This window comes from Sabethes cyaneus, chromosome 3 (genome assembly GCF_943734655.1).
Source record: "Sabethes cyaneus chromosome 3, idSabCyanKW18_F2, whole genome shotgun sequence".
In the NCBI taxonomy this organism is placed as follows: Eukaryota; Metazoa; Arthropoda; class Insecta; order Diptera; family Culicidae; genus Sabethes; species Sabethes cyaneus.
Genome location: NC_071355.1, coordinates 96,933,999 through 96,953,312, shown reverse-complemented (window position 1 = coordinate 96,953,312; position 19,314 = coordinate 96,933,999). Strand labels below are relative to the sequence as shown.

The window sequence follows — 19,314 nt, the reverse complement described above, 5'->3', positions numbered from 1 at the left end:
CTCAACACACCAACCTTTCGTAACGCTCGCATTTTTAGATTTTTATTGGAATTACAACCTAGCTTCCTGTATCAGCTATCAGGTATTAGCATCTTTAGTTCGAGTAGCAAGTTCCTCACAATCATGTAGAAGATTTGTGCCTTATCCATCTTGCCCGTGTCATCATTTACCTGATGAGGACGGGAAAGAAAACAGGAGGAATAGGAAGAGGTGGATGAAGGATTTGGACAAACACAAACACATATATACCAAGAGATTGTTTTTGGAATTTGAAAGGGTTAAAACCCTAAGTTGCAGTCCGATATTTTTCGTGCATTGCTCAATAAAATACCTTTGCTATCAATTTCATCAAAATCGATTTAATAGTTCCAAAGGTAAACGTTGGTAAACGGCTAGATAGTGCAGGTATAAAATAGACCCCACAGTGGTTCTCGGCCTCTTATCTAGTAACTTCTATCCTCACTTCGTCGTGGAACCAGTGATCGAGTAACCAACGCCGATGGAAACTAAGATGCCGTATGTCGACAGGAAAAGAAGCACTTTTGCAAATGTTGCCTGGTTAGCCATAAAATCTCAATTCAGCAGCGGCTGCTGATGGCATGACGTTTCCTCAACCTCGAGAACGCTTGCACTCCAGCTTAAGAGCGGCTCACTACAACGTCTGACCCGGAGTGGGCAGCCTTGTAAAGAAACATGGCGCTGCTCTATTAAAAAAGACCTAACCACAATGCATACGGGTTTCACTACGTTCCGGCAATTTGACAGTTTTTTGATGAATTTTCTGTCAATTATCGACAGCGTATTAAAATCCGCATGCATTGTGTTTGGACCTTAAGGCAACCTACCTAAATAAAGTCACTCTGAAAACTAAAAGCAAAATTGGCTTGGAAAGTTCGGCAAGGACGAAGGTGACATGCAGTGGATGCTTGATATCTAGAAATGTAAACTGGGTGCTGTTCGAACAGCTGCAGAACCCCGGAAGTTCGGCATCGGGGCAATACAGAAGACCTGTCACAAAAGCGAGATGTGGAGGATCTGTGACGGCAAGATCATATTTTACTAGTTATCGGGGATATGAACGCTCAGGTCGGTAGCCGGCCACAACAGCACGAGTTTGGAACTTCATGAGGTCAGGTCATCAGAAGCGCTTTCGTTCCCTTTAACCTTCCTAATGCATTAGAAAAAAGTTACATATTATGCATTAAGGGTCGAAAACGACCCAAGTTTTGAAATTGCTCTCATTCATCCATTTTCAATCCGAATTTCGTTTTCTTTACCTCGTTTGAAAGATATGGCCAAAAACTAGCACCCAAGGTATGTTGGGGAATATTTGTTGACTGATGGCCACTTCTGCGTCGGTTCCGGAACACCCACTACCAGGTTCCGGGGAACATTTTTATATTTTGAGATAATTCATTTTGCGGCACATCAAATCACATTGGCTTGATAAAATAAGATTAATGGAAGTACAATGGGAGCATTTTGGACCCAAGCGGCCATTTCCTTATTGGTTCTGGAACATCCGGTACTCGGTTTTGAGGACAATTTTGAATTTTAGGATGATTTATCTTGCGGCACGTCAAATTACTTCAGCTTGATAACGTAAGACTATTGAAAGTATAATAAAGACATTTTGAAGGCAAATGGCTACATCAGCATTGGTCTCGGAACATCCGGTACCCGGGTTTTGGGACCATTTTTGTATTTTAGGATAACCCATCTTGCGACACAACAAATCACATCGGCTTGATTAAATAAGACTGATGAAAATAAAATATGGTCATTTAGAAGCCAAATGGCCATTTTACCATCGGTTCCGGAACATCGGGTGCACGGTATATGAGAACATTTTTGGATAGGATAATTCATCATGCGCCACATCAAATCACATTGGCTTGATGAAATAACACTAATGGAAGTACAATGTAAAAATTTTGGAGCCAAAATTACCATTTCGCCATCGGTTCCGGACTATCCGTTATCCGGGTTTTGGGGACATTTTTGGATTACAGGGTAATTCATCTGCCCCGGTATAAATACCGGGTACCAGATTATATGCGACTGACGCCCCATTATACTTTCATTGTTGTTATTTTATCAACCCGATGTGATTTGAGGTGCCGCATGGTGAATTATATCAAAAGCCAAAAATGTCCCCCGAAACTGGTACCGGATGACCCAGTACCGATGGTAAAGTGGCCATTTGGCTTCTAAATGACATTGTTTTACTTCCATCAGTCTTATTTTATCAAGCCGATGTGATTTGATATGTCGCATTATGAGTTATCCTAAAATACAAAAATGTCCCCAAAAACTGGGTACCGGATGTTCCAGGACAGATGCTTATGTGGCCATTTGCCTTCAACATGTGTTTATTATACTTTCAATAGTCTTATGTTATCAATATGATGAAATTTGACGTGCCGCAATAGAAATCATCCTAAAATTCAAAAATGGCCTCATAAACCAGGTACCGGATGTTACGTAACCGATTGGGAAATGGCCATTCGGGTCCAAAATGTCCCCATTGTACTTCCACTAGTCTTATTTTATCAAGCCAATGTGATTTGATGTGCCGCAAAATGAATTATCTCAAAATATAAAAATGTTCCCCGGAACCTGGTAGTGGGTGTTCCGGAACCGACGCAGAAGTGGCCATCAGTCAACAAATATTCCCCAACATACCTTGGGTGCTAGTTTTTGGCCATATCTTTCAAATGAGGTAAAGAAAACGAAATTCGGATTGAAAATGGATGAATGAGAGCAATTTCAAAACTTGGGTCGTTTTCGACCCTTAATGCATAATATGTAACTTTTTTTGCTTTGGCTCTTCTAGATGTCGCTGAAAGCTGAAACTCCCCCACAATGCTAATTTTCCAAAGTTAGGAAAAGTCAGAAAATTTCAAGTCTCTAGCTCGTACCGTTACTGAGTATCAAGCTTTGTAAGTATGCCGATGGGTCGAAAACGACCCCAATGCACTAGGAAGGTTAAAGATATCCACATCTAGCCAACGAATGTGCGGATATCGGCTTGGATCATTACATAGAAACAATACACGTGCGCTCAAAACTATCGACTCGAATTAGACAACTCGAGGAATACACGCCCCTACTGAATGAGGCTTGACAAGAGGGAGAATTTGACCAAATATCGACGAGCCCGATATGAGTTGACCACGAAAATAGATCAACTATTCACGGTTGCACGAGCGCGAGGTGGTTGACAAGTAAGTACCTCAAGTGAAAAAGCAATTAGCATGGGAGTGGCTACAAATGATAATAGTGACGCGGCACCGAGATCGAGCAGTTGAAGACGATAGAGCCGAATGTATGGATAGATTCCCGGCAGAACGGTAGTTCGTTGGACAATTAGCAGGATTTGGGAGAAGCAGATGCTATCAGATGAGTGGATGAAATGTGTCGTTTGTTTCATCTACAACAAGAAATTGCTGTAATAACTGATTTACGCCGCCTACAAGGTGTTCTTCTAGATCTGGTTACGTCGTCCATTCCCAATTTCAAAAATTTCTTAGGGCAGTATTAAGCGGACGTTATGAGGGCCTGTACCAGTACGAATCAAATTTTCAGGCACTGGTAAATTTTTCAGAAACGTCGGGAATACAACGTGCTTCAGGGCACCATACAGTTGCACAAAGAGCTCCGGCAGAGTGGCAGTTAATGCATTAGAACGATTTTCCGGACAAGCTGATCAAAGCATTCGTATCCCAGAGGCAGTGATTATAGACGGCAATGAACTTGAAGTGGCTGATGAGTTAGTATATGTGGCATATCTGGTTACCGCCGCTAACAACATAAGTAAGGAGTTGTAACTACGCCTGCAAAAACAAGGATGGTTTTAATAGCTGTTATCCATGCCTATAACGTAAAGACTTGAATGGATAAACCTCTAATCCAAGGTGTGACGCGACCCGTGCCGAGGAATGAATGGTGAAGAGGGTTCTATAAATATACTGTCGCAACGAAGCCTGTGGAGTACCAGGGCGTCCTCCATAGTAATTTATGAAACATATACAGTCGATATTTGTATAACGCGGGTAATTGGGACCGCGTTATAAGAAGCGCGTTATACAAGTACACGTAGCATATGGAAATTGAGTTAATTGGGGCTATACCTGAATTTTACAAAATTTCGAATCAACACGACCATGGTTCCTTTGGGAAAGATGTCAAGTATATATTTTTCCATCTTACAGATGCTTGGTGAGACAGAAAAAATCGCCTCTTGGTCTTCCAGAGCTTCCGGAACATCCGGTAAATTTTCATTTCTGTGAAGTCTTCTCATAGCTTCAAAATTCTTTTTAAAGTTCCTATGGCTTATTATTTGGCGTAATATAAGAAAAGTAAACAATACGTGCTATTCCAAAGCCAACATGCGATTCTCCGACAAATACGGAACATCCGTAAAAGTGGTCAACGAGCGAAATTGTTCTTTGAGTTCGGAATTATGTTTATCCAACCTCGAATTGAACAATATGAAATGGGAATATAAATTCATCGCGTTGACGAAAGCAACAAAGTTTTCGTAGCCTGTTCGCTCTTACAAGAAGCCCCATTCTGAATTTGTGCAGGAAAAGGTGAAAACAAAAGCAATAACACTTCTCTCTCACTTTTTCTCAGGCAAAATCCATAAAAATATTAGATACCGTCAACGCGGATTTCGGAATGGCCATGGCTAACTACGATGGTTAGATTTCTGTTAAAATTTTCCCAGAAATGCACAATACTTGGTGAAGAGTTTATACAAAAGTTGATATATTTGCTATTAGATTTGTAAGTATAGTAAATGTTACCGGAAGTTCAGTTTACTATACCACATCTATCAAATTACACTAGCAAAATTGGAAATTTCAACAAACTGGCGAAATAACCTCGTTTATTTGTCAGCGAACATTTTATAACAAACCTTTTTCAAATTGTAGCGCGGACTTCAACAAGAATTTTCACTTATTGTTCACTTTGACGGCAAATCCTAATTTTCCAGTGAACGTTTTGGCGGCAATGTCGAGTCGTGTCGTGTCGTGAGCGGCCTATTTAGTTGAGGATTGCTGATATTCCATTTCATTTTGATCTGTTACAAATTAAAAAAATTTGCATTTCCAGTGACCAATTTCAGGTAAGCTTCGAATTTTTTCCCGGTAAACCATCCAATGGCCAAATTGAGTCACAAATAGTCGAAATATACTTCTAGTGTAGTCAAATTACACTCGAAATATTCACGATATGTTCTGAATTTTTCGGAGGACCACCTTATGGCTTTCTAAGGTCGCTTATTTATTACTTTGTTTTTAATTCGTATCAATTACCCGACTTTAGTTACTTCAAAAATATTTTACCAATTTTAACCAACTTTACCAATAAGATAATTTCAACGGATATTCCGGAATCTCCAGCAGGCCAACCCGTAACTTTGTGGTTTCCGTATATCACTTAGAGAGTCAACTGTTATATGCCCTACAACTTCTTAAAAGACACCATGGTCATATCTGTTCAAAAACGCTCAAAATTCGAGTTTAGCCCCAATTAACTCAATATCCATATGCTACGTGTATTTGTTATACGCGGAAAACCGCGTTATAGAAATATCATGGTACCCGCGCTATAGAAATCCGCGTTCTACAAATCCGCGTTATAGAAATCTCTACTGTACGTGCACTTGCCTGTGTCCGAAAGGTGTTGCGGACTAGTTTTGACGGGAATTAGACTGAAAGTGAAGAGTGGAACAAGCCTATAAGCCCACCACGTGCGACCAGCACAACCTCTAGAGATTCTCATCGTATACCTGGTCAACGTCACATGGGTATGGTAGGGCTCATCGTGTTAGATGTCTCGATCCGACTTGCGTGTTCGACACGCTCAACGAATTGGTGACGAGTAGCCCAAGATTGAGTACAATGCAATGGAGTCAAGTTCTTGATACCGCACGAGTCACTCCAGCTCTGAGCAGATAAAGGAGAAGATTGAATATTTACGGATTTTTAATAAACATTTCAAGTATGATATATGGAAATAATGACAAAATAACAGATAGGACTGGCTGATAATGTACTACGTTAGACAGATTTTTGCAACAAGACTTAGAATTGGATCTGAACTTAGAGTTTGACATAGACTTGGAATTAAACTTGGAGTTGAGCTTAGAGTTGGCTCTAAACGTGGAGTTGGACTTGGAATTGGATCTCAGCTTGGAGTTGGACCTAGCCCGCCCTGCTAACACAGTTGTTATAAAGGTGTTGTTGCTAATTATTACTAATTATATGTCTATTATCGGTTATGAATAAATCATTGCAACTAAAAGTACCAAAACTGTGTTGCAGTGTGGTGGTAGTGACACAAACTAACAACTAACACTACAGTTCGTGGAGGGCGAACTAACTCTGTTCGTAGAGATTTGTGATATATTTCCGATGCTACATGGCTTGAAGCGACAATACAAACTAAACGCGCACGAATTGCTTATATGTTGGCATGTGACTAGCCACTCCAGGTGTAGACCCCTTTGAAGGCAGTCATTTCTTTTAGCAATTTCATAAGTTCAAGCTTTAAGAGTTTATGATGTCAAAACTTGGTACTTAGTAGTAAAATCGAAAAGGGTACTGATTTAACTTGCACGATTCAACTTGAATTGTTGATGCTAAAATATTCAAACATAAAAATTTCCATTTTATTTTTATTAAACGTAATATGCACATAAACACATAGGTACCAATTCACATCATACTCGTCCGCCGGCAGCTGTTATTTAATATTTAAATGCACAGATTGCCTATTTATTTGGCCATAAACTGAAAATTAGAGCAACCCGCCAGGAATTACGCTGGCGGGAAAATCGGTTTAGCGTACTCTGCTTATGTCGCCACTACCGTCGCCCCGTCATCCATCAAAACATGACAGTATCATTTCGCTTTTCGGCGAAGCGTGCCGTGTACTAGACTGGAAGACAAAGGAATCTCGACAGGAACAAGCGCTCTCATCACAACTCACGTGGCATAAAGCACACATGACATAACACGTGCGAGAAAGCAGCTTCTCTCCAAAGCGGATCTGGTCATATCATCGAGGCAAATTTTCACGTTCTCAAAATTATGACCCGCCAGCCAGGCTGTGTTCATCATCACCGAGTTCCGTCGCTAGTGATACGTTCCGGCTTGCCGTTGCGTCTAAAAAGCGGCAGTCACATTTCAAGAACGGTAAAGTTTATAACGACAGTCGAAGCTTAATTTAAAGGATTAAACCGTACAGAATGTGCGGCTGTGCCATAATGGTTCATGTTTTACGGCACGGTAAAACTTTGCCTCGCCTACCGATCTATCAACACAATGCAATTCAGTACCAAACGTAGCAGCTGAGTCCGGCTTGCTGTCTGTTCTACAGTTCCTAACGAGAGGGACGACCGGTAGTTGATTATGAAAAAGCAATATTTTACCACAAATACCATCGCATTTTTCTTGTATCCAGATAATGAAGTTCGCAACCGATGTACGAATTTAGTACCAATAGAACTTACCATTTTGATTAGATACAGGCACGTAGCTAGGTTAGTTTATTGCCCAAGATGATAGTTTTTTTAAAACTTGAATAGTTTTCATTGATATTATGGCACACAATAACCTTTTAATTACACATTTTTTAACTTAATTCATTTGAGATTATCCTTTGTGGACTCAATTATCTCATTTGACAACTTATAAATTATTGTTTCAAAATTTTTATAAGGCGCGAAAAACATAAAACAGATCGAATCAATTAGATCACGTTGTCTTTAGGTATACCTCACTGAACACCATTTTCTTTATCAACACGTTTTAAGAGCATCGTGTCTGAATCGATAATTCCTATCACGTTTTTCTTACGTGACAAATTGAATCATCTAGGTACAGGAGATGCAGGAAACTAAATGGATTACTGCGACGAATATTTGCCACACGTTCAATAGTAGTAATGATAAATCAATCCAATTCGAATAGCTTTAGACAGTGACGCTGCACATGACGTCTATGTTCTTGAGAAAAGTTTATTGTCTGTCAGTAAGTAAATATTATCACATGGCAGAGCTGAGCAGATTTCTGTCTTGTAATCAAAGTAATTAGTTTATACGATTTTATTTTCTTGAGCATCCTTGTGCGGGAAAAACAAACCGGTCCACAGTGACAACTCGAGATCATAATTACCATCAATTGCCATATCTATTTATGTCATATTATTTAAAACATACATACAAGTTTTTATTAACACGGGGGATACGTGCTGTGTAAAAAACCGTTTAAAAAAAATCGCGTTAATTCGAAAAATGTTGTAAAAACCGCGTTAATTCAAAAATCGTCATAAAATAAACCGTGTTAATTTAAAGATCGTCATAAAACACCGCGTTAATTCAAAAATCGTAAAACTAAACCGTGTAAAAAAGACTTGAGTTTACACTATTGGTAATAAAATTGCACAATAATTATACTAACAACACAGTTGAAAAAAATGTTGACTACGAACCTGACTGACTAAAGCGACAATAAACCATTTTCAAAAAGTAGTTCAGCAAGGATCTTACAAACGAACTGTACTAGAAGAGTGTTGGAAGATTTATGTGTCGGGAGTAATAACTGGTGCGTTGGTACGAAATCGGTCGTTACTCTCTAGAGCTAGGTCAAAAGCTCAAAATCGTTTGTTTCAGTAGCATTACATCGCCGGACCGAACCGGACGGTGAAATATTCGTTTTAATGTACCAAATATGTTTAAACCGATATGTACCTAACATGGTTGGACTACCAATGCTTTTAAATGTTTTTGTATTCTTTCTTTAATTAATAAACTCGTTGGTTTTATGGTGTACCGTCAATATTCAGTAATTTTTCATTGTTGACTAAAAATGAGCCAAAGCCAGGGAGGCTGTGGCATTCTTACGTAGGTATTCAACTTGAAGGAGACATTGCAGCAGGCAATATGCCTCAGTAGAAAAGTAGTAGCCTTCCTTAAAAAGTTGTGTCTCTTTTTAACCCGGGTAAAATAACACTCAACTGGGATGTATATCATGTCATGTCCTAACCCAAAATAATGCAGGAATATATATATCCAACAGAAAATCTACGCTTAACTATTACGAATGCTTTCAAAATCTGCCTAAAGCTTGAGACTGCACTCGAAAAATGTACGACTCGTTGGTTAGATTGCAATTTTTTAGCGAGTAAAATTTGATGAAGTTTCGACTGAAACTAACTAAGAATGTAATGTTTACGTTGGCAGAATTTCATCACAATCTGGTAAATGGTGCTCCAACGTGAATTCCATAGATGGATCGGAAACCACCTGGAAATCCATAATTTGACGGTGTCCTATATGGTGAAGCCTTTCAAGGAGACCGGTAGAGATTCACGCAGTCGAATTGGTCATTTTGAACAACCCTTTTGAGTTTCAAATATCAGAGAACAACAAAACCAGTAGCGCATGACGCCAATAGTTCGTCACATTAATCGGGTCAACTGTCAACTCTGTGGCGCCATCACAGGATAAAATTGAAGCAGCTATCAAAAGTATAAAATTCAACAGAGCGCCAGGGATAGACTGTATTTCAGCCGAGATGCGCAAAGCTGACCCATCTTTGTCAGCCCAGATGATGCATCAGCTTTTCAGCAATATTTATATGGGATACCACAATTTTTTCTGTGGACTGGATGCAAAGCGTAAAAAAGGAAACTCAACTGAATGCGATAACTGCCGTGGTATCACGTTGCTCTGTATTACTTTGAAAGTACTCTGTAAGGTAATCCTCAACCGGACCCAGAAGAAGATCAACGCTTCTCTTTGAAGGCAGTAAGCTGGATTCCGTGCTGGCCATGTTTAAACCGTATCACAACGATCCGCATTTGGATCCGCATCCGCGATATTGGAGTAGATTAACGAATTCCAGGACTCTCTTCTGCTGGTCTTCGTTGATTTAGAAAAAGCGTTTGACCGACTCAACAACGAAAACATCTGTGGTGCACTTAGGTGTAGAGTTCCATTTCATCGAGGCTCAGTACGAGGCGTTCTCGTGCAAAGAGTTACAAAACGGCGTCTTGCCCGACCCTATTAGGTTTACTGCTGCACGGAAAGAAATCTGATTCCGCTACCATGAACAAAATCTTGAAATCATGAAGTTTGAACTGCTGTCAAATCAAGATTGAACTTCCATATCAGGCAGCTCAAAACCATGAATAATAGTTCATGATTTTGCGTTGTATTGTACTACAAGAAGTTCGTGATATCATGATTATTATTCATGGTGTATTTTCATAAAACATAAGCTAGAAACCTGAAATCATGAGTCATTTTGCGCGGCAGACCCAGAGGCTCATGGCGACGCAACTTAGCCAACGACATCCGGGCTGTAAACGAGAACCTGTTCTGGGGACAGGTGAAATCCATGGCGGGTAACCGTCGGCAGTGAAGATCTCTCATTTCATCCCTTTGTTCTGCCGGACCGGCGGACACGGACACATAAGTAAGTAAGTAAGATCTAGCGAAGGCCAGGAAGGTATTGAGTTTGTTCAAGGATCGGCCGAAACTTCAATTCGCGACGTGGCAGAGGTAGATGTTTTCTTCTGGTTAGTCCAAAAATCGTGCCGGCTTCCACATCTTCAACGCCCGGCAGGCAGCGAGCCGGACGGACAAGTGCACCACAATTGCCTAAACCCGCGTCAGGACGACCCAGATAACACTAGATCGGAATAGAAAGTTCACATTAAGTCGTATGCATGTCCATTTTACATTGGAATTGCATAATGATTAGAGTATGTCAAGGCGAAGTGTACAATAAGTTGATTTGCGGTCGTGCGTGTCGTCATATACAACTTATTGCTGTGAATTGTAAAGTAGTATAAATGACTGTAACATTTAGATATATCTTAATCGTATATTAAGGATTATTAAGTTGCGCGTTCCAAAAATTGTTGTATAGAATGTAAGGCAGAGTTATCAAAATTTTTGCACGTATATTGCCTCCACTTTGGTACTCATATGTTCTTATGTGGTGTGAAATATAACTTTTTCGTGCGGATATGAATTCGTATCTCTCAGTTGCAACCGAAATATACAAACCAAATTGTTTACTGGGGATGCATTGAGAGTGGCTTACGAAATAACAGCTACTTTTGCACGAAATGCTAAGAGCATGCGAACCAAGTTAAAATCTAAGTTCTCACTTTTTTCCAGCGTCTGCTGATTTCTTACAAGAAGTCCTACAGTTCAATATCATTCCTTACCGGATAGAGGACATTCCAACGAACACAGTGGTGTACGATAAGCATAATATTTTATCATATTAGCGATATTAACGTGCATTTTATTCTGTTCGCAGTTTGAGGCTGTTCTAAGTTTGAATCAGAACGGTAAACAGTTTACGAATTGCTCATACCCTAGGCTGACCAGACTTCCCGGATTATGCGGGACTTCCCGGATTTGGATGGCTTGTCCCGGATTACTAAGCGTCACGGAAAGTGCCAGTGGAACAAGTCAGTCATCGTATGTTCGAATCTCGACTGGGCGGTGTCGCTACAGAGTTAATAGGATCTTTGCACTAGCCTCGTAATTTTCCTGTACTTTAATAACCGGTTGCGAAATCTTTCGATAAAGAAGGGTAAGTTCTGAAGGACGTTTATACCTATGGCTTTGCTTTTTTATTGTTTTAAGCTTCTGTTAGGCTACACACTTATTCGGTAACGGATTCGCCGTACAGTACAGCGGTCCCTATTCAGTTTTTTCGCCAAAGCACAATCCGTGATGAAGAGATCAGCATTGATTTTCCGAATGACCCTCAACCGCAGTTGACGATCAAGAGTTCAACTCCAACCCCAAGTAACACACAAAACAAGTTAGAAAATAATCTTCATTGATAGTAGTCGCTTAAGAGTACTATAAACGTACTTTGAAAACATGTATCGTTATTATTAAGGTTTTGAGATGTTTTGTGATAACATGAATTTATTTGACAGCTCATATCAAATGAATAATGTTTGTTTTTGTCAACATGTCAACACGAAGTTTTTATTATGTCTCCATTATACTAAATTTAAACTACTGGAAGAACAAGTTGTAGCTTATGCTATAATAACGTTTTAAAATGGTATGAAGTAACCTAATTCATACTTCTTTCAATTGTTGTTTCATTAGACTTCAATTTTTTGCGCTTTACTGGTAATAGAGAAGTTCTGATGCATGTAATGTTATACTATTCTATAACAAACTGTGTTGCTTGGGACGTCTAGCTTGCGCCTTGCGGACAGCCTTGAGAATTTCTTTGGACGGCTCAATTACTCACTCTTTTAGGATAATCCGTCAGTCCCGCCAGCTCCAGAGCCGACGCTGATGAATCTTGCAGGTGACCTCACACAACTATTTTCATTTTTCCTCTTGCATGCTGAATATCTCGAAACCACGTTACTTTTAAATTAGTGTACCTGGAAGTCGCAACAGCTCCACGGGAGCAGAGCAAGTGCGCTGAACTTGCTAGTTCTAAATTGCAATAGCGGTAAATGTCAGAAAAGACCTTATCAATTCTCTTTAAATGGTAAAGAGAGGGACAATGTCCGGTTAGGAATCCCATGATTGTGCGCTGTTCACTACGCGTTAAGGTAAGTAGTTATTTAACTACTGCAAGGTCTGGGTAGATAAATTGTTTAACTTGTCTACAGTCCTGCGCTTGATGTCAGCTGGATGCTACTTCTAGCTTTTCCCCAGGTTAGTACCTAATTCGCCTTTGACAGTGGATATGGAGGTGCCCAGAAACGGTTCGGGGCCAATGAACTACTGAGCTTATCCTTAACTAATTTTAACTAATTTGGATGCACATTTAGTGGACTTGAGAGCCAATGTAGCCTGGCTGTCCGTAAAGATATCGACTTTTGCATGCCTATACTTTCGTTTTAGACATAGCTTGGCGCAGATGTATATTCCATATACTTCCGCTTGGAAAACGGAGGGCCATTTGTTTAGTGGAAGAGCCTTCTTTATCCTGGGTCCGTAGACTCCGGAGCAAGCCCCAATTTATTATCCATTTGTAAAGAAACAGATGGTTCCGGATGAAAGAACGGGTCCTCCATTGTTCCATACGTATCAATGTATCAATTATACTATATCTACTATATGGTAAATGGAATAACCATGTTATGCTGTGCCTCCACCCAGTAAGAGATTATCGTTACTAGGGGTGGTAATTTGAACTCTCTTAATACGCGAAGGTGGCCAATTTGGCCTCCTTCAAGTATGTTATGACACCTTTGCAACCTTAGTGAACCGAGTTCGGCTTCCTTCTTTACATGAAGATGTACATTGCCTCCATGGCTGCAGTTAGTATTGAGCGCATGACGCTAGTCTCTGACAAACATGCAAGGCGTTGAACTTTGTTTAGCTTGGCGTGCGTTGTCACCTATTTGACTTTACGCTACTCGTTTACGTAAATTTCCTGGTTGATGGTCTCGATTGCAGTAAAAATTTTACTACAGATAGCTTGTTAAACCAGATAATTCTTAGCAGACTTTGACAGCTTCAGATGCTTGAAAATGTCTCACTTCCTTTTTTATAAGTCGAGAGGCCGGCTCGCTTCTCAGCGCAGTGCTCGGTTGTAGACGACATTTCTAGTTTGTTTGTGACATCTCGGACGAAGAAGTTGAAGTTCGCTTGAAAGCGCTGGTCATTCTGTTTATCATCGCTGCGACTTACGACTTTCAAATTCTTCCGACACAGCCTTCCTGGCTATCGACACTTCTAATGAGTTCGTTAACTCGACATTCGAGTAATTCAGATTTGCACGATATGGAAGAAAAAAATTGATACGTTGCTTCTCTTGCAAACACGCCATTTTGATAAGTGAAGAGCAAATGTCAAATTCAATATAGAGGAATTCCTTCATCATTCTGCATGCAAACACACACGTTTTTAAATGCAAAAAGGAATGTGTCAAGTTTTAGTTTTAGTTGACTGATTTATCGTTCGGCCAGTAAGCTCGTGCAATCGGACACAATTAGATTTATTTTTGTAATGATACGTTAAATCCTAAGTGCGCGCTAATAAATCAGACCTTAAACACAGCTTTTTAGCCACCATAGCGACCAGTCAAAATACTGCATATTGTCATGTCATTTTTTCCATGTGTGGACTCATCACTGCAACCAGTATAGTTGATCTATTGTGATATCACCCGGGTGTTTGCTTTATGACCTACACTTTTCTTTTTGCTATAATCACTATTGAATGAGCGACATGCTTATTAAATTTTACGCATGCTTGTGTGTATTGGGGTTTATCCTCCCTTCAACGCTTGATCTACTTTACCCACTTATTCCTCGCTGCTAGAACTATCCCATATTATAGCCGTCCCTGGCGAGGACTCACTCGTTCCTCTGACCAGTACACTTAACTATAGGAGAGACTTTTGCACTGTCAAGAGGCTTCAAAGGGTAAATATAGAATGCAGCATGATGGAAGGATAAATGAGGGGCCTGAGAATAAACCCAAAATGCGCAATTGTTTTCGAAGCTAAAAAATGCCGTTGCTCGTTAAACAAAAAAGTTAGCTTTGCAATTATCAACAAAATTAGTATCAACCTCAATCGTCAATTATACCGAATGAATGGTCTTTCATAAAGCATAGTTTTTTTTCTGATGCAAGGCTGCAAGGCTATCTCATATAGTTTCTCAGAAAAATAAAGTTTTCTCTTAAATTTCCGTACTACTCTACTGTAAATTAAGAATGTTTTTAACGAAAGTCAATGCATTTCTGCTTGCCCAGCACTCCAGTGTTTTTTTCGTTTAAAATTGCTTCAATTATTACCAAACACGCTGGAAGGCAGATATAATAATAATACTATGAAAACCAGCGCGGTACTTGGGTGAAACGATGCTCCCAACCAGAATGGCGAGTTTGTAGATAATACCACATGATTTCCCAACTATATTATATTCCATTTCCAACTTTTATAACTTAGCCTGGGAATGGGTTATGGAGGGGAGAAGGAAAGTTGTGCGGTGACCGCTATTCAGATTGGGTTAATGTCATCCAGTATCGCGGAAAGCCTGCAAAACGGATCTCCTTTTCGTAAGAACAGACCTTAAGGAAATTCTCTTAATCCTTTCCTGGCTGCATCAAACTCGCCGGTTGCCGGTTCGATAGGAGACAGTCACAGCGGAAATGCTGTCTGACCACCGGCACACCAAGATCATACACTGGCAAACACTCGTGCAAACAGCATATGGTTCGAGTGTAAGTGGGGCTATGTGTTCACCGCAAATAAGTTCTCCGTCTTGCTGCAGCCATCGAGCGACGCCGGGAAGGCATGAGCGAATATATTCCACCAGGAAACGGAAATGGGCTGGCTATTTATAATCCTGTTATTACGCTAGAGGACACGACAGATGATATTATCGCCGTAATCCGCTGGTAAACTATTGGAAACGTAATGGAACTGTTCCGTGAAAGCTGTATGGTAAACTTTGTCATCTCCGGCTTACGCTGGGCACGCTCATTGAGATTCTTCGGGTGCTGCTTGCTCCTGTCCAGGCCGCGTGACTTTTCGTTTATTGCGAATTTATTCTTGTTTTTGTCTGCGTTGGTACATTCGAGCTATCTATGGTTGGAGAAACTGTCAGAAAGTTTCAAGCAGAGAAAATTCAAAGAAAAAATTCTTTTCATTGCGTTGGTACTTTGGTGGTAAATATTAAATTATCCGCTTGGCGTTTGGTGACATATTAGCCATTATGATGCTCAAATGTTTGAATGCAACAGTGAAATTACTTTTCCCACACTTTTGTGTTTCTATTAAACCAACTCACCCAACATTAATCTTGTTTTGGGTGTAAATGTAATTTTTTCACATTCTACGTTAACGTACTAGAAAGAAACAATTTTCCAATGTCAATGGTTGAACAGGGTTTTAAACATCAGAAATGTGAAACATTAATTTCCAAATAATGAGCTACTAGAAAGTTTGACCAGTCACTCGAAGTTAAGCTTTCATGATAGAAAATTGCCCGGTACTTTAGCTTAGTTAACATACTCCAGTGAAAGCCATTTAGTGCACAAATCTGAAGTCGGTGAATATATTCCTGCTAATAAATAATAGGTGCTGACTTATACAGCAGTTTCGTAATTAACATAAATTATAATTTATCGCTGAGATCGTTAATTGCCTTCAGACACTCGGAAATTGCGATGTGGCTCCTTCAGTTTGGCCTTAAATATTCGCACTGCTTCCAACAGTGCCGCCTATTCGGCGTCGGCGAGATAGGAATTAACGCGTTTTTTAGCTGTCATCGCGCCCACGTTCATGGCTCCTTTGAAAAGTTATAGTTTACTTGGCAGGATTCTTGCCGCCGGACCAGGGGAAAATGTGTTCATTTACTTACCTGCAAAGCGTTCGGCCAGGTACAGCTTTCGGGTGCCTTGATTTCGATCTCGGTTCCGGGAAGACTGATCTCGATGCTGTCATCGGTGCTTACTGGACACAAACTCTGCTCATTTGCATCTGTAAATAATTAAAGATGAAAATTTTCAACGTGAAGGACATTATTTATTGAGCACTTGTAATTTAAAGCGATGATGGCTAATGGAGCACTTTGAATGTGAAGGAAAAATGTGCAAGATATTCAACAAGTTTGGCAAAACAGAATTGTATTGGTTTGCAAATTTACAAAAAAGGAAAAGAAAACTTTCTCTTAAGAAGCTCTTTGTGCCAGTTGGCTTTCGCGACAGAATGGAAATTTTGTAGAGCATCACTACGTGGAGAAAAGTGTGCAACAGCCCTCTTTTTTCCGCCACGTCAAATTTTAGTTATTGATAAAACATAACTGCTTTCCAAAAGGTATCTAATTTATTTCGTGAGTAAAGTAAGTAAGCTCCATAATTATAGATATATGATTATTTACAAACGCATATTCAATTAGTTCAGATAAGTGAACCGAGTAAAACAAAAAAAGGTTTTTTCGACAAATTTTAAAAGATTTTCTTAAAGATTCAGCAAAATGTAAAAATCTCTGCCAGTTTCAGAAATAAGACGGAATAGATAGGTGTCACAGTGGCGAGGATTATGTCGCTGTCTATGTCGACGGTTGTAGTTGACTGCAAACAACAATTTGCTTCAGGAACTTTTCCCATTTTCCAGACGCGTCTGGGAATACACAATGAAAAATTAATTTAAAGCTTTTGTACGGGTAGGTACGAGTACTTTTTGCTGCCACTCAACTAGTTACTTCGCTGCAAAATTGGTTAACTTTCCAGCATGACATTGTTTGAAATTATCATTTTCATTGAACATAACAGGATCATTGACTACGTGTTAACCATGCTGTGGCTCAGGGCTTCTGCGAAGGCGAGAACATTGGTCAGACGATCAACAGTTATGGTCGTCGTCGTCGGGAAATAAGTTGTGAAGTGATTTTTACAAATCCCTGATTTCTAACAAGGGCATTTCCTATTGCTGTTTGATAGAAGAAAACGAAGGCGAACTTTTCCTGTCGCTTGTGTAAATTGGGCTACATAAGAAATGAATTGCTTATAGTATGGAGTGGAAGTGGTCCTCTTCAGCATAGCAATGAAAAGCCGTAGCAGCGCTACGTTAAGTATGATAATAGTATAGCGTAGAAATAACCATGAAACGTTAATTACATGAAATATGCAGCAAGTGAATCAATTGCAGAATGAAATCTTTAATGGCAATGAATGTAAAGAGTTAGTTAAACGTGAAGCAACGCACGCGGGCTACAGCTAGTAAGGTCGTAAAATACTGATTTCTGACCTATGTATTTAATTATTTTTTCCGTTATATCATGCTGGAAAATATCTTTAGATTGAGATAAGTTGTACTTCGTCAGCATCTAGGTGTACAGTTTCCAACTCCGTGACTTTCCCACCGTATTTTGCCGTTTGTCACGATTTTTAGCCTTTGTACATTGTACGTATGCAGTCTCTTCCGGTCATTGGCTCTTTGAACGAAAGACTTGGGCAGATTCAACTTTTTAGCCTCATCCCTGGCCGAAGCATTGGAATTCCGCTTAAACGCTTTCACGACATGCTCGTGATCCTGAACACTAATAGAATATCCATTCTGACCTCATTTCTCCTTTCGTTCGATGCTCAGAGTTTCGTAGTAACTATTAATCACACGACTCACCGTTGACTGCACGATTCCGAGTTGTTTTTCGATGTTCCGATGAGAGAGTTGAGGATTTTCCAGGTGCTTGCGCAAAACTAGTTCGCGACGTTGCTTTTCGAGTGCTGCCTTTTTTCAATTATCGAAAAACTGGCAGCGATAAAAGTACAGTGTAAACAATACACTCTAAACAACATCTACTCAAATTTTCAAGAGAAAATACCCAATGGATAATTTCCTACAGCATTTTCCGTGATACAATTTGATATGGAACACCCTTTATTGCAAGTTTTATGCAAAGTTTCATTTAAATAGAACAAGTTGTTCAAAAGTTATGCTTAAAAATGTATTTTGACTAGGGCTTGGTGAACGACTTGATAATGCGCAACATAGAGCTCATAGTGGTCTTTAGCCTTTTATCAAGTAACTCTCTATTTCCTCGTGGTACTCACTCCTTGGGAAACTAAGGCCGCATACTGGCAGGGAAGTAGGCACTGTCTTGTCTAGGCATTATAAAATGGCAGCCCCATCACGAGACTCGGTATTGTGGCCCTAGTAAGGCTACCTAACTAACTCTTTCTAGTACGACCGATCAAGAAAATTCGACTCGGAATGTTCGGCATGGACGAAAGCGACAAAAGAAGGACATGGTATGAATATTTGGTACCTGAGCCTACCTACCTACCAGGGTGCTGCTCGATCAATTAGAAACCCGTAACTTCGGTATTCTAGTTGGTCTCGAGGTATGATGCTAGCCCAAAAAAAGCGCCAGGAGGAGGACCGAGATCGTCAAGAGTTAGACCAACTATTCCAAGCTAATAAGACGCGTCAGTTCTATGCGAAGCTGAACCAATCTCGTTTAGAATACACACCAAAGTCTGATACGTGTAGGGACGAGGAGGGAATCCTGGTCACAAACGAGTGCGAGGTGGTGAATAGGTGGAAGCAGTTCTTCGATGAGCTTCTCAACGTCTATATAACAGAAGGAGACAGAACGGAAGTTAACCTAGAAGTGCCTATAAATGATAACAGCAGCGTGTCGGCTCCTGATCTTGGAAAAATCCTGCGAGAAATCGGTCGGCTGAAGAACAACAAAGCTGCCGGAAAGAACCGACTTCAGGTAGAACTTTACAAAAATGGCAAAGAACCGCTTGCAACGACATTTCGGACAATTTCAAGGATT

The 19,314-nt window shown here is 40.1% G+C and overlaps 1 protein-coding gene across 1 annotated transcript in view; it reads right to left on the bottom strand.

The window, feature by feature from the left end:
• The window catches only part of LOC128739903 (protein eva-1 homolog C), a 200,749-nt gene that overhangs the window by 88,447 nt on the left and 92,988 nt on the right, over positions 1 to 19,314 (bottom strand). The window contains exon 3 of the mRNA XM_053835405.1: positions 16,390 to 16,508. Coding sequence (XP_053691380.1) covers positions 16,390 to 16,508 — 119 coding nt within the window. The remainder of the gene's footprint in view (positions 1 to 16,389; positions 16,509 to 19,314) is intronic.